General features: G+C 37.9%; 1 protein-coding gene across 4 annotated transcripts in view; it reads left to right on the top strand.

Moving 5' to 3' along the window:
• Kcnh7 (potassium voltage-gated channel subfamily H member 7) overlaps window positions 1–14,466 on the top strand; it is a 463,447-nt gene that overhangs the window by 332,062 nt on the left and 116,919 nt on the right. For all 4 annotated transcript variants that reach the window (XM_052723439.1, XM_052723438.1, XM_052723437.1 and 1 more), the window contains one exon: window positions 1,325–1,539. In XM_052723439.1, coding sequence (XP_052579399.1) covers window positions 1,325–1,539 — 215 coding nt within the window. The remainder of the gene's footprint in view (window positions 1–1,324; window positions 1,540–14,466) is intronic.

The following is a 14,466-nucleotide window of genomic DNA, read 5'->3' as shown; positions in this document are numbered from 1 at the left end:
AATATACCGAAAATTGAGGCAAAGAATAGACAAAACAGGAAAACACCATCTGAAATATTTTTTTCTTATACTTTTTAAATTTTTTTAAAGCCTTCAGGCACCAGGGCTGGAGCGCTAATGGGAGGCACCAGAGAAGGGTGGTAGTAGAGCAAGTTCGGCTAACAACATGGGAGAAGGACCTGAAAGGCAGTCTTCCCCACCCACCCTCACTCTCTCAGTGAAAGACATACTGAGTAACATTCATGCGCTCGGGAATTTTAAACCGTTCTTCATGATGCTGAGTTTTAAGAGCTACCATGCCACATGGAGTAAGCAATTAATCCAGCACGTAAAAACTCCAGACCATTTCTTGACACCATAAATAGCAGATAATAGATTATCCCTAACGAAGATGGCATTGCTTGGGCTCTTCAACAAGGGAACCAGGGGTGCTTGGCCTCTTCCCAGTTGTGTTTCTAAGAACAGAATGTGGAAGGTGCTTGGGAGCTTCCAACCCAGACATGCTCTGTTTCCTGACTAGGGTTATGTCTACCTTAAGTTGTGTTTTCCATGGCAGCATCCTTGTGTAGTTGCTTACAGGATTTTTCTTTTTTCTTTTTTAATGTAACTGAAAAATAAAATGAAAAGAAATATTTCAAGATCCCAAAAAGAATCCTGAAGATTTCAATAGAGTGAGAAAATATGATATGAGTGTGTATGCACACAAACACACACACACACACACACACACACACACACACACACACACACACACGAGACATTTGGTTGTTTTCGACTTCCTGTAGGCAGGAATCTTGTAGAAACTCCATGGATCATCTAATATAGATGTAGTAGAAATCCTGAAGAAAACAAATGCCTTGTCACTTCTTAGTGACATGTGAAAGATAGTAACTTAAGCCAGGGCTGTGTAAGTGAAACATTCATAAATTTCAAGACCGGTATGATTTTTAACTTGGTCAGGCTTCCTTCTCTATGTCACCCCCAGAATAGGAAACAAAAACGGTAGAATCCAGCCAGGAGCAGAACATGAAAAGTCTTTCGTTTGTTTGTTTTACTTTGCTTCTCTTTTTTTCCAGCCTTTAATAAAAGCAGCCAGTCCACAGCAGCAGCTGACATTTACACTTCTAGTACCACAATTTCCCTTTTGAGTCTCACGTCTCCTTCTTTGTGGAAAAAGGCGTTCACATATAACCTAACTACACTTAGTCATGGGAGTCACACCAGTCATGGATCATTAGCCAGGCATTCTAGACCATCTTTCTTTTAATTTTTTTTTTCTATTTCTTCTGATACTATTCTTACAAATGCTCTCCAATTTTTCTAGGGCCTTTTAATCATATCAAGTCCAGTCTGCTGGGGTCCACATCGGATTCAAACCTCAACAAGTACAGCACCATCAACAAGATTCCTCAGCTCACTCTGAACTTTTCAGATGTCAAAACTGAGAAAAAGAATACATCCCCTCCTTCTTCAGATAAAACTATTATTGCACCCAAGGTCAAAGAACGAACACACAACGTGACGGAGAAAGTGACCCAGGTAGGGCACTACTTTACACTACATTGCAACTGCTATGGGACTATTTGCTGGACCATAACGAATATTTTCTCTCTGATGAATAGTGGGAAGACATTTATCTCAATACGTTGAGATACTTAAAAACTCCTAAGGAAACATTAACAAAGCTGGCTACAGTGATTTTTGTCAGTGACTAGACTGGGCAAAACTGAACTAACTTGATATTGTTTATTGCTCAGAGGTAATTATGCAGCTCTTTGTCACTCTTGGACATTTATTGACGTCCTGCCAACCCTGACATTATAAAGCATTTTTAAAGAAATGGAACGGATGTGTATACTGGAACTTTAGAGGTCTAATTGAGATTTACTCCTAAATGTGACCTCTCCTTTTGCACTTATTCTACTAAATTGAGCCATATGCAAGCTGATAGAAAGGAGAGCTGCTTGAGATGATAAAATATTAGAATGAAACAATGAATCTCACAGTAATAATATTTCATCATTTTTTAAATAAATATTGCAACCTGAATTCCGATAAAGAGGCATTGCCCCAAAGTCTTGCCTCAAAGAATAGATAAAGATGATTTAGCCGGCAGTGGTGGCGCACGCCTTTAATCCCAGCACTCGGGAGGCAGAGCCAGGCGGATCTCTGTGAGTTCGAGGCCAGCCTGGACTACCAAGTGAGTTCCAGGAAAGGCGCAAAGCTACACAGAGAAACCCTGTCTCGAAAAACCAAAAAAAAAAAAAAAAAAAAAAGATGATTTGTATTTATTATGTCAAAATAACCACCTAAGCAGTCCCTAGCTTTTGCTTACAGTGCATTTACTATGCTAGGGATCCATGGCTCTAAAATTTGTCCAGGAAGCAATTCTTCTACAAACAATTTAGCTAGCATATGGACTTTGTAATAACAGCCCACAATAAAAAAGGTAAATTTGACCCCAACCCCTATTCTAAGCACTGGAAAATTTGAATTAACAAAGACTATTTTTCTGAACTGTAATTACCACAGGTAGTGCTGTATTGCTATTTGCACAAAACCCCTCATAAAAGATGAGATGTGTATGACAGCACTAGGCATCTCTTATGGTTAGAAGTGACCAACCTATATTTGTTGGAGTTGATAAAATATGTGTGTCATTTGTGGTAGCATCCCTAGAATGTACTTTCACATTTGCATGGTAATAAGGCACACTACTATTGGTCTTTTCCTCTTCTTAACTAGTATAAGTAAAATCAATATAATAGAGTTAAATAAATATTCTATTATTATTCATATTGTATTGACATCATCTTGGAAGTTTTGAATTTTAATTACAACTTTCTATATCTTAAAAATTTCTTCTTAAGTAGTAACTAACACATAGATATATAGAAAGTAAGGGATTTAGGAGATGGAAGCAACGTTGGCAATATTCAGGGTGTGGCTATGGAAGTGGCATGAGTGAGTGAAGTTTGGAGCATAGCGAGCACGATGAGGACTGGCCAAGAATTGTGGTGTGGGACTTCCCAAACATAGTTCCAGCCAACTGTGGTCAGGCAGGAATGTCTGACCAGGTCTTCTCATTTCAAAAGAAGAATGAAACTTTAGAATTTAAAATATCTTTACTTCTGATAGTTGAAAAATTAATTTGGAGGCCGCCATAGCATTCCTTCTTAGGCAAACAAAACAAAGTAATACCTTGAATATCCAGGGTATCGTGAGTTAGTTCGCCACAAGAACCCTTGTCCTACCACACCTAACCAGTCTACTGTTTCAAGGAAAGAGTGAGACCAGTGTGGCTTAAAGATGGCACCTTCTTTAGGAATTTTTTTCATCCTAGTGTAATGGAGATGTATGCAGATATATGCATAGCATACGGATCTGTTAATAAAATGCCTATTATTAAAGAATCCAGGAACACAGTTTATGGAGGACCTAACTGTGCTTTAAGGCAAGACTGATTAGAGAAGAAGTAACACTCAGACACTGCATCTGGATCTCAGGAGTAACTGATCAAACTAGGCAGTGTGTGATATTTAAAGTCAGGGGTTAGAATCAAACAAGCTTGAGCTTAATGCTTGCCTTTAACTGTATGGCATGGAATTAAGTTTCATTGCTTGTATGAGAATAAGACAAGGTTGAGGGCTGGCAAAACTTCTCAGAGTTGGTCAGGTGAGGTGGTGCAGCAAGAGTAAACAGAGGCAGGTGGATGTCTGTGAGTTCCAGACCAGCCAGGGCAACAAAGTGAGAGCCTGTGTAAAGCAAAGCAAAACAAACAAACAAACAAACAAAACCCTCAGACTTGAGAGAAGACAGTTATATGTGGCAAGTGTTCCTCCTGGTGCTAAGTGCATAACAAGGAATGTGTTCACTCCATGTTTTTATGACTCTCCTCTTTATATGTTAAGGGTCCCTTCAGTCACATCCTCAGAACCTTCTAGAACAGAGGTAGACTGGGCATCAACAAAGGTCTGCTACAGGAAAGAAGGGAAGGCAGGAAGATGAGGGGGAAGAAACAAAGGAAAGCGTTATCAAGGGAAAGGGGGAAATGCCCATATAGGAAGTCAGCGAGGACATAGTTACCAAAGCACAAGAGTCCATTGTGTCTTCTCAGAAACCTGACAAAGACAAGGCTGGGAAATTTCCCTTCTAGATGAGTCTTTGCTAGACTTTTGAATAGGTGAATTGGTAAAGTGCCATCAAAAACAGATTCCATCAAATACTTCACATTATTTTAAGATCTCATGCCTCATCTTTTAAATCCCCGTGGCTCATGTACTTAGTTCCATAATGTTATAATATTGGTTTCAACATTACAGTATCTTTTATACCACTGTGGTCGGGGTTTTGTTTTGAATGTGTGTGGATCTCACATATTTTTTTAATTAAAAAATAATTGTGCCTTGGTTATCTGGTTCATCCTCCCACGCAAGCAAGACAACTCGAATTTGATCTCCAAAAACCACATAAAGTGAAGGAGAGGACAAACTCCATAAAGTTGTCCTCTGAGCTCCATATGTTGCTGTGGCATGTCTGTCTGTCCACCCCATACATATCGTTTACTCACTCAATAATAAATAAGAATATTTTATTTATTTATTAAATTCCATGCATGTATACACCTTGACTATACCCATCACTGCTCCCCCTCTCCAATTCCTCTGGGACCCTCCCTTATAGTAATATAAGAGAGCATGAACCTTATAGTAATATAAGAGGTTCATGTCCTCTTATATTACTATTATTATCATTATTATTTTTATGTAACCCACTGAGTCCATTTAATGCTGCCCACATACTCATGAGTGTAAAGTAACCCACTGGGTCATAGGCAACCTTCCAGTGGCCACATCGACAAAGTGACTCTTCTTCATCCAATGGCTATCAGCTGCCAATAGCTCTTTAGTCCATGCTGATCTTGATCTTGTGCCAGTTACCACAGCATCGGTAAATTCAACTGTGCAAGACCCATATCATATCCACAGGCCATCATTTCACAGCATTCCTCCCCTTCCTCCAGGTCTTTCAACCTTTCTGTCCAATCTTCCACAATGTCTCCTGAACCTTTGGAGTGGGGTTTGATATAGCACTCTCAAATACTTGTTCTTAGCACTTTGAACAAGCATAATCTCTTGATTATCCTCTACCCACTGCAGTTAAGAAGCCTTTCCAGGGCTAGAGAGATGGCTCAACAGTTAAAAGCATGTAGTGCTCTTCCAGAGGACCTAAGTTTGATTCCCAGCACTCTTATCAGGCAACATACAACCATCTGTATCTCCAGTTACAGGGAATTCCAGATTTTCTTCTGGCCTCCATGAACACTGCACTATATGTATGTACCACCTCACTTCTCATACTTATATATGTAATTTAAAATAAAAATAAGGTCCTTTTTTTTAGGAAAGAAAGAGAAAGTTCTCTTACTAAGGTTGAAAGCAGCACAAATATATAAATAAACACACACACACACACAGCTTGTGTCATTAAGAAATGTGACTTTTGAGCATTGATTAGGCCATTATTGTGTAGCCCTCATGAAATATTTTGAAGACTACGAACCAGCTTCTGTGCCCCATTCTGTCAATCATAACACAGAGAAAGGGTTGCTGCCTTCATCAGGCACCAAATCTGCCAGGGATGTGATCTTAGATTTCTCAGCCTTCAGAACGGAAAAATAAAATTTGAATATTTACATTGTTTATATACTATCCAGTTGTCAGTAGTTTATATAATAGCAGTCCAAACAGACCAAATGCTTACTGCTCAATGCATCTGAGGCCCATAAAAGGGCTCATCTTTGCAAAAATTTTGGAGTACTCCTCTCTCACTCTCCAAATTTCCCCAATAAAGAGCAGGTACAGGCTTTTCAAAGGGGTTAAGAGGTTAGAATGGCAACCTGCTTATAAAGGAACATGTTTTGTAATGTTTCAGTGAATGGAAATTCCTCTGGATTGAGGACACAAAGTGTGAATGACCCTGATTGGGAATAGTTCCACACTGGCACTTAGTAACAAATCTTTATTGTCTACATGCCAAAGCAAGCAAGGCAAAGATCAAATACAAAACAAATAATCTGCCAATATAAATTTTAATATTTCATTAAAGTACTCTGAAACTATCCTATGACTCTAAGACTATCCTGGTGTTTGGGAAGTTTCTAACCATAGCTGTCTTTGAAATTTACATATTCATTTGATGCAACTCCTTTGTCCCCCAGTCACTAAAACTAACTTGGTAATGACATAAAACTTTATTTCCTCAGTTAATCTTTGGAGAGTCTGTCTCGGAAGATTATCCATATTATAAATTTTGGATAATCAGCCATATTTTCTTGTCAAATCTTGAGTGCTAATAGATTTGCATAAAGTTCTTTCTTCAGAGAAGCCAAGATTTGTCCACAAATAACTCAACAGTGAATTTAAATATTCTTTAGCATACCAACAATAGAGCAGACATCACCAGAATGAGGCATAACTGAAAAAACCAATAAATGCTCTTATTTTTGTCTCCTAGTCTCTTATACACATTGAATTAGAATTAGTCAAGTAGCTTTTCTCTCTCCAGTTAGATGTGTTTCTTTGCAGCAGAGAGTCTATTGTTAGTCACTCAATTATCCATGCTTTCATGCAGTTGTTTATACATTCAACAAGAACTTACTGAGAGAATACAAATGTAACATCCTGGAAATTTAGATTTAGAGGAAGTATCTTTACCTTGGGGAAATGAAGGAAATAGACAAGCAGATTACACAAGTATTACAAGGCACTTTGAAAAATTATACTGCAGGTGCAGACAAGATACAGGAGGGTTCTAGGAAAGGAAATCTTACCTGTGTTGGGACTGAGGGATGGTAATTAGGTAATAGCCTCTTAGGCTAGTTATGAAGCTTGAGAATTTCCCTGTGTTTTAGAATAAGCATCTGGAATGCGCACCATGTAAGGAGGAAAGCACAGGCTGAAGAGTATTGTGGTATCACCAATGTCTCGCATAATGTGTGACACAGCTGAGAAGGTGAAGAGCAGAATCCACTTACTCTATCCCTTGACCAAGCTTTCTTCTTCTTGACTGTACTCATCGCCTAAGGAAAGCAAGTTCCCCAGAATCCCCTGCTCCTCTAGTGCCCACAGGTAGTGATCGAGTGGTGAACACTTTCTATCTTAGAGCATTCATATGATTCCCAGAGAAAAGGACACTGGTCAGCCCATGTAGGCATTGTGATCATTCTTACAGTAAAAGTGTAGTTTTTTGATGAAAACAACCCAAGAACATGTAGTGTAGTATAAGAAACTCTGCTGAGGAACCAAATAGCAGTGGCTCATTACAAGGATGAAGATAAGCATTCAAATTAACAGCATCACTGATACTGAAGTGGACATAAAATACAAATATGTTAAATGCCTGGTAAATTCTAGAACACAGAAGCATAAAACCCGGAATCAATGGTTTAATACTAAAACATAAAATAGAAATCCATAAGGGACTAATGCCTAGTATGACAACAGAGTGTACTAGGAACTAGATGGAGAAACACTATATAACAGTATAGAATGATAGCATTGACAAGAGCAAATGTGATAAATGCTGTAACATCATTTTTGGGAACTAAAAGGAGTCTCTATTTCCCTTCAACTCAAAATTGATCAGATTATGTTCATTGTTTATGAAGAATTTCTGACAAGTTTAATGGAAATCCACATAGCATTATCAGAGAATAAGATGCAAGATGTTGCCTAAATGAATGAGAGCATGCTCATCTAGAGAACAGGTGAAATTTAACCTTAGTCCGCAAGATTTTTCCTATAGATTTACTGAGGAAAGTCTTCAAGAAATTAGCTTTAACTAATCACAAACTGACTTAGGCCACAATAAAGAAACTCATCAATGTTTAAAAGTCCGTATATTCACCAGGCGCATGCCTTTAATCCCAGCACTGGGGAGGCAGAGGCAGGCAGATCTCTGTGAGTTCCAGGGCAGCCTGGGCTACATAGTAAGTTACAGGATCAGTGGATCTATGTGAATTCATGGCTAGCATGATCTACATAGTGATTCCAGGATAGCCAGGGCTCTGTAAAGAGAAACTGTCTCAAAGCAAAAAACTGAATTCCATATAATATTTAAATCATCTATGTAGATTTTAAGCCAAAGTAGATTTATGATGTTTAAAACCCATTGTAAGTATGTATATTATTGGCATAAAAATGGAAATATGATAAATTTAATAAGAGCTGACAGTGATCAACTGTTTACTGTTTAAGAGATTCTGTGATAAGTTGTTTATGGCTGACCAAGTTTAATCTACATGATAACTACTTGGCAATATTATTATACCCATTCCTTCCCACCCAAAGTCGCCTGACTCTACATGTGAATGCTTTGGTTTCTAAACTACACTCCATGAGTCTACTATTTCCCCATTTGCATGCCGAATCTGCTCAGAAGACATCACAGCAAAAGGCTATGCCTGCAACATGTCTTTATGGTTGAGTGTCAGACTCAGAAAAAACATTAAGTATTCAGAGAAGTGAGGCTACAGAAACAGGAACAGAACAGAGGGTTCTCTTAGTCTTTAACACATCTTGGCAAAGAAGCTTCATTCCCATCATCACTTGTTGAAGTTCATGTCCACTTATTTATGCTAGGTTTATATAAAAACCACAGGATGTAGGTTTTGTTTGTGTGCTATGAGTTACCAAAAAAGTGAAATAACAGTGATATTATTGACATAAATAAGAGCTCAAAGATGATAGCATTTCACTTTTTATTGAAATTTGTACAATGCAGTAATACATAATCTCTTCACTGTCAACCACTAACTTCAAAGCAACTATTTATAACTTAGTATAATTTGTAGTAGAGTAATTTTAATTCAAAAGTAGCATTAATTTTATACTGCTACCCATTATTAAAATTATCATCTTGTGATTAGCCATACAAAATTTCTTAGCATATTTGACATTGTAGCTGGAGTTTTCTCCCCGGGTTTCGCCAAGCCCCGGCAGTTCCTTAGCCCACTTATAAAATAAACATACAGACGCTTATATTATTTAAAATGCTCGGCCATTAGCTCAGGCCTATCATTGTCTAGCTCTTACTCTTATATTTAGCCCATTTTATTAATCTATACTTTGCCATGTGACTCATGGCTTGCTGGTACCTTATATCTCCCTTGTCCTGGCGGCGACTCCAGCAGTCTCCCCCTCTGCCTTCCTGTTCCCTCAATTCTCCTCTCTGTTAGTCCCGCCTATACTTCCTGTCTGGCTACTGGCCAATCAGTGTTTATTTATACAGAGCGATATCCACAGCATGACATATTCCCTCAAATAACATAAATACTAAACTTTCATCAATGAGAGAATTTTTTTTAAATCTTCCATACAAAACTACATATTAAAAGTGACTTCATATAGAGCACTATTTTTCAATAATGCTGTTAAGTTAAAATTGTACTTAATTAGAATTTCTAATTTCCAATACTAGTTTAACAAATGATTCTTCATTTTTGAAGTTACAAAATAAAAGATTCACAATACTTCTGCCACATGATTAATACATTTTTTTTCTAAACTGCATTTTGTATCTAAACTGATTTAAACATCATGCAAGCTTCAATAGAACTGAACAGATCATCTTCAACTGCCAGAAATAGCAATAATCAAAATATTACAAATTAAATTTGAAATGCGACACAGGAGAAAAATTGCTTCCGAATACTACCAATTGATATGACATTTGTTTTGCATCCATAATCTTTCCATTATTTATAGAATATCATCAACTTTGGCTAAGTAAGACAGAAATTCCCATCCAATATTTTCTCCATATCTTGGACAAGGTTTATAAACTACTTGTATAGATGCAAATCGAAATGAAAACAGAATATCTGAACTTTGCAAGAAAGCATAAAGCACACTGAACATAGGTTCAGCACCTGTGAGTACTGAACTCTGAGCCAGTGTTAGGTGCTGTGGCTGCCTCAAAACTATATAAAGCAAAGCTTTGCTTTTGCCTTTGAGTTACTACAAAGCTTTGAGACTGAAGATACTAGATTGTTTTCAAGCTTGTTCTCATATAGTCAATATATTCTACAATATAAATAATGGTAAGAATTAGAAAAAAAGTAAGCACTTTATTAACAATTATCTTCTCTAAGTATGTACTATATTACACATACATTGAGCATATATAAAAAGGTTATTAAAAAAGTATGAAAAAATGTAAAAACAACAAATTAGTCTTGTCTACTTTCACTAAATCATATATATGTATAGATGTATATATACATATATATGCCTAAGTATAGATGAGTGTATATGTACATATATTATATATGAATCATATCACATATAGTCTAACAAAATAGGTTTTGATTCTTGTAAAAGCACCTTATTTATCTCAATAATCATACCTCAGTACCGTTTTGATGAGGGAGAAACCCTGGAAGCCACTGAATGACTGCCACAGCATTTGGTAAAGGATTTGTACATAACTGCTTAAAAGCATCCACCTGTTTGATTTTATATATTCACACATTTAAAAAGGAGAAAAAAATGTCATTTCCTTTAGAAGTTGGGTCAGCCAAAGGAATCTGAAGATATATATATATATATATGAGTGGTCAGGAAAGACAGGTAAAAATAATTTAGCTTAGAGTTCACAGCAATAGCCTGGTTGCCATAGCAACTGAGGCACAGAAGAATGAGGATCTATTGCCAAGATGGTTCAGTTTTTCCATCCCCATCCACCCTCCAGTTAGACTGAGCTTTGAGATAAAAGTCAGGACCTGGAACTAACCGGGAATGCAGAGGTGAAGTTCTTTGCTCATGTACCCTTGTAACCTAGGGGTTATGACCAGCAGAGTTCAAAGGGAATTACCTAATGCCAGCAGGAGAGCAGGCAGAAGCCGTAGGTTTTTCATGTTTCATGGGATGAGAATTAAGCTAAAAATTATTATCAAGTATGAATATCACAGAGCATACATGGCATTTTCATACAAATCATCTAAGGCCTTGAAATGCTGTGGCTATGGACTATTCCTTGAGTTAAGATGTGGAAGTATGTTTTAAAAGAAATCTAAATGAGGAGGATAAAACAAAAAAAGTTGGGAAGCATTATTGGTGATCTTGATATTAATACATTTTCCCCTTGGTCCTGTTTCTCTCTATTGTGAAGACCTTGTTTCCAAGGGAAAGTATGTGGTTAGACCACAGGAACCTCCAACATTTAATTGTTTCTGAAAAGTTCATTAAAAGTTGGGTAATTTAAAGTTCACAGAATTTTTTTTCTTACCCAGAATTCTTGACATTTCTATGTCAATGGAGTCATACAGAATGCCTCTGCCTACCTTCCCCTCTCTCTCTTTTCTCTTCTCTCTCCTCTGTCTCTCTGTCTCTGTCTCTCTCTTCCTCCCTCCCTCCCTCTCCCTCTCTCAATATGAATAGATAGATGATAGATAGATAGATAGATAGATAGATAGATAGATAGACAGACAGATAGATAGAAATATGTATTTCTTCATTACCCCTCTTTCCATTATAGAAATGTAATGGTGATGTAAGCCTAAAGATTCTTAATTCTTTTTTGTTTGTTTGTTTTTGTTTGTTTGTTTGTTTGTTTGTTTTGAGACAGGGTTTCTCTGTATAGTTTTGGTGCCTGTCCTGGATCTCACTCTGTAGACAGGCTGGCCTCGAACTCTACCTGGCTTTGCCTCCAGAGTGCTAGGATTAAAGGCATGTGCCACCGATGCCCAGCAAGATTCTTAATTCTTAACAGTTTTTATCTTCTTTGTAACACCCACTTCCATATCATTGAAATCAGACAGACTTGGGAAACACAGGCACAGGCCAACCTTTCATCCTGCCATTGAAGCTGAAAAGAGAATCTGGCCTAGTCCTGCATTTTGTAAGTCCTCGCTTGTTTGGAGAAGTTGCATCTCTTCATGTGGTTTCTAAGGAAGAGGATGAGCTACACAATCTTGTGAAATTCCTCTTAGAACACCTTTGAATAAAAAGGAAAAGCATGTCCATTCTCATTTCAGTAACCCTGTACTGAGGCTCACTTGATTTCTCCAGGCAGCTTCAGAGGAGCAGGTGCTGGCAGTCCCTCAAAGAAGCAGCTTCCTGCTGGGCAGTGGTAGCACATGCCTTTAATCCCAGTACTCAGGAGGCAGAGGCAGGTGGATCTTTGTGAGTTCGAGGCCAGCCTGGTCTACAGAACGAGATCCACCAAAGGTGCAAAGCTACACAGAGAAACCCTGTCTCAAAAACTAAACTAAAAAAAAAAAAAAGAAGCAGCTTCCTATCAGGATACCATGCCTATGCCTGTACTCTGAAGCGTGTTTTCCAAGATACTAGTATCATGTTCTTTTCATAAACAAAAAAAAAATCCTTTTCTGCCTTAAATATTCCTGTTACAGGTCCATATATGTTTGAGGCCCTATTTCTTTAGAACCTGTTTAGTAGAAAGGGAGAAAGAAATATGTGATACAAGTAATGGATAAAGAAAATAATCTAAACCCCCTTAAGAGCGAGCAGGCCACGGTGAAAGCTGGCCTGCTAATTTCAGAGGCCAGAGAGATGACCCTTTTCTTCTCTACCCACTTCTCTGTTCGGTTGGTCTCACTAAATGGTCCCGGCAGAGGTGAACAGATTGTGATATGAGGTATTTTCTACTCAGCTTATTTCCTCTCCTGTTTTGTTGGTCTTCCATTTGTTTTCTAATGTGGCAAAAAGACAGAAGGCAAAATAGCCGTTAGGCAGGTCTAGTCCTTTGTGCCTGTGGATCTTTGTCACATTTGAAGTGCAGTCCACATGACAAGTCCCCACACCACATCAGAAGCAAGTCCTTAATTTTTAAGACAGAATACTAAAACTGAGTCACATTGAGAGAACAGAATCTGAAAAGGAATAACAATAAATGCATTAAAAACACTAGTGTCCCTTCCTTGACTGCCAGCTGTTACTTCCACTGAAATACATTGTTTTGGAGAGGTAATCTGTTATTTGTACATTATGCCTATACCTATCTCCATTACTCGTGAAATTGAAAAACAGTGGTTTCCAACCCTTAACTCTTCCCGCTTGCAAACACTTAAAGTACTTAAGAATCTATTTTCTTCCCCCTTCCTCATTACCTCTCCCCCTTTCATCAGCTACCACTGACTCACTTTGTCTTTTAAATAAAGACCTCTCTTCACCCTGTTTCTGCCTGTATACTTGAATGGATGCTTCCTGGTGGATACTGTGATGCCTTTAGTTTTAGTAAATGAGTAACATGGACATGAGAATTCAGTACAGTGTTAACTGAAAAGGCATCTTCCAAAGCATGAGTATAATTTCTTCCTGGTCAATACAACCTACTACTTGAAAATGATTGAAAAGTAATGATATTGCTCACTTGTCAATTGCACATTTTTGCTTTATATATGTTCAGTAATGTGAGTTTTTTTAATTATTGGTTTTATTTGTCACATATTCTCATTCTAATCAACAGTTATGAGGTCAGGGGAAGAAAGCTTCAACCAAGTAGTATGAAAAAGAAAAAAAGTCAATATCACATTTTATATTTGGTTATCTAGAACAAATATAAATAGGCTACTGACATTGTTCATAATATTTAGGGTATCTTCTGAACACTGTTCTTCAAAATGAATGTGCATTCGAAACAAAACTACTCCTGAGCATCGCTAGGGAAGAGAGACGGAGAGTCACAGAAGGAGCAGATGCAATCCTCATCAGAGGTCCTTTGGAATCCTCATAGTTTTCTGTTTAAGTTCAGAGAAAGAAACTAGATTCCTCTGTTCCTTTTTCTTTCCCAGCACATCTTATTGCCAAGAAGAGAATCACCCCACATTATATAAATTAGAGTCCTTCTAGCAGTTCCTCGGGCACCTTTACCATGTGATCACTACAGCAATTTTGGAAGAATTCTGTCTCTGTGCCTGTAATCTTAGTTGCCAGCTTGATGGAATTTAGAATCCCCAGGAAAACAATGCTCTGGATATGTCAGTACAGGAGTTTTAGATTAGGGTGATGAAGGTGGGAAGACCCACTCTGAATGTGGCCAGCACCATCAATGGACTGGGGTCTTAGAATGAATGAGAAAAAGAAATCTTGCTGAGTGCCAGCACTCATTTCTCATTGCTTCTTGACTGGGCATGCAACAAGACAAACCACTGGCATTCTATGGCCATGCTTTCCCTGCCGTGAAGGACTGTTTCTTCAAGCTGTGAGCCAAAATAAACCTTCCTTCCTTAAGTTGCTTTTCTCAGATATTTTGTCCCAAGCTTTTACAAAGTTACAAATACATTCTCATTTTAAAAAATGAAACTTTTAATAAAATCATGCAGTCCTCAGTGCCAATGAAGAGCATGGGGTGAAAAGTACACAGAATGAGGACCCCCTGATACAGCTGAATTCTATGTGCTCTACATATCAGTGCGCTCTCTCTCTTTCTCTCTCTCTCATA

The sequence above is a fragment of the Peromyscus californicus genome, unplaced genomic scaffold, assembly GCF_007827085.1.
Source record: "Peromyscus californicus insignis strain IS unplaced genomic scaffold, ASM782708v3 Scaffold_7__1_contigs__length_154581171, whole genome shotgun sequence".
Lineage (NCBI taxonomy): Eukaryota > Metazoa > Chordata > Mammalia > Rodentia > Cricetidae > Peromyscus > Peromyscus californicus.
Note: the sequence above shows the minus strand (reverse complement) of the source record. Positions and strands in the feature narration are given on the sequence as shown.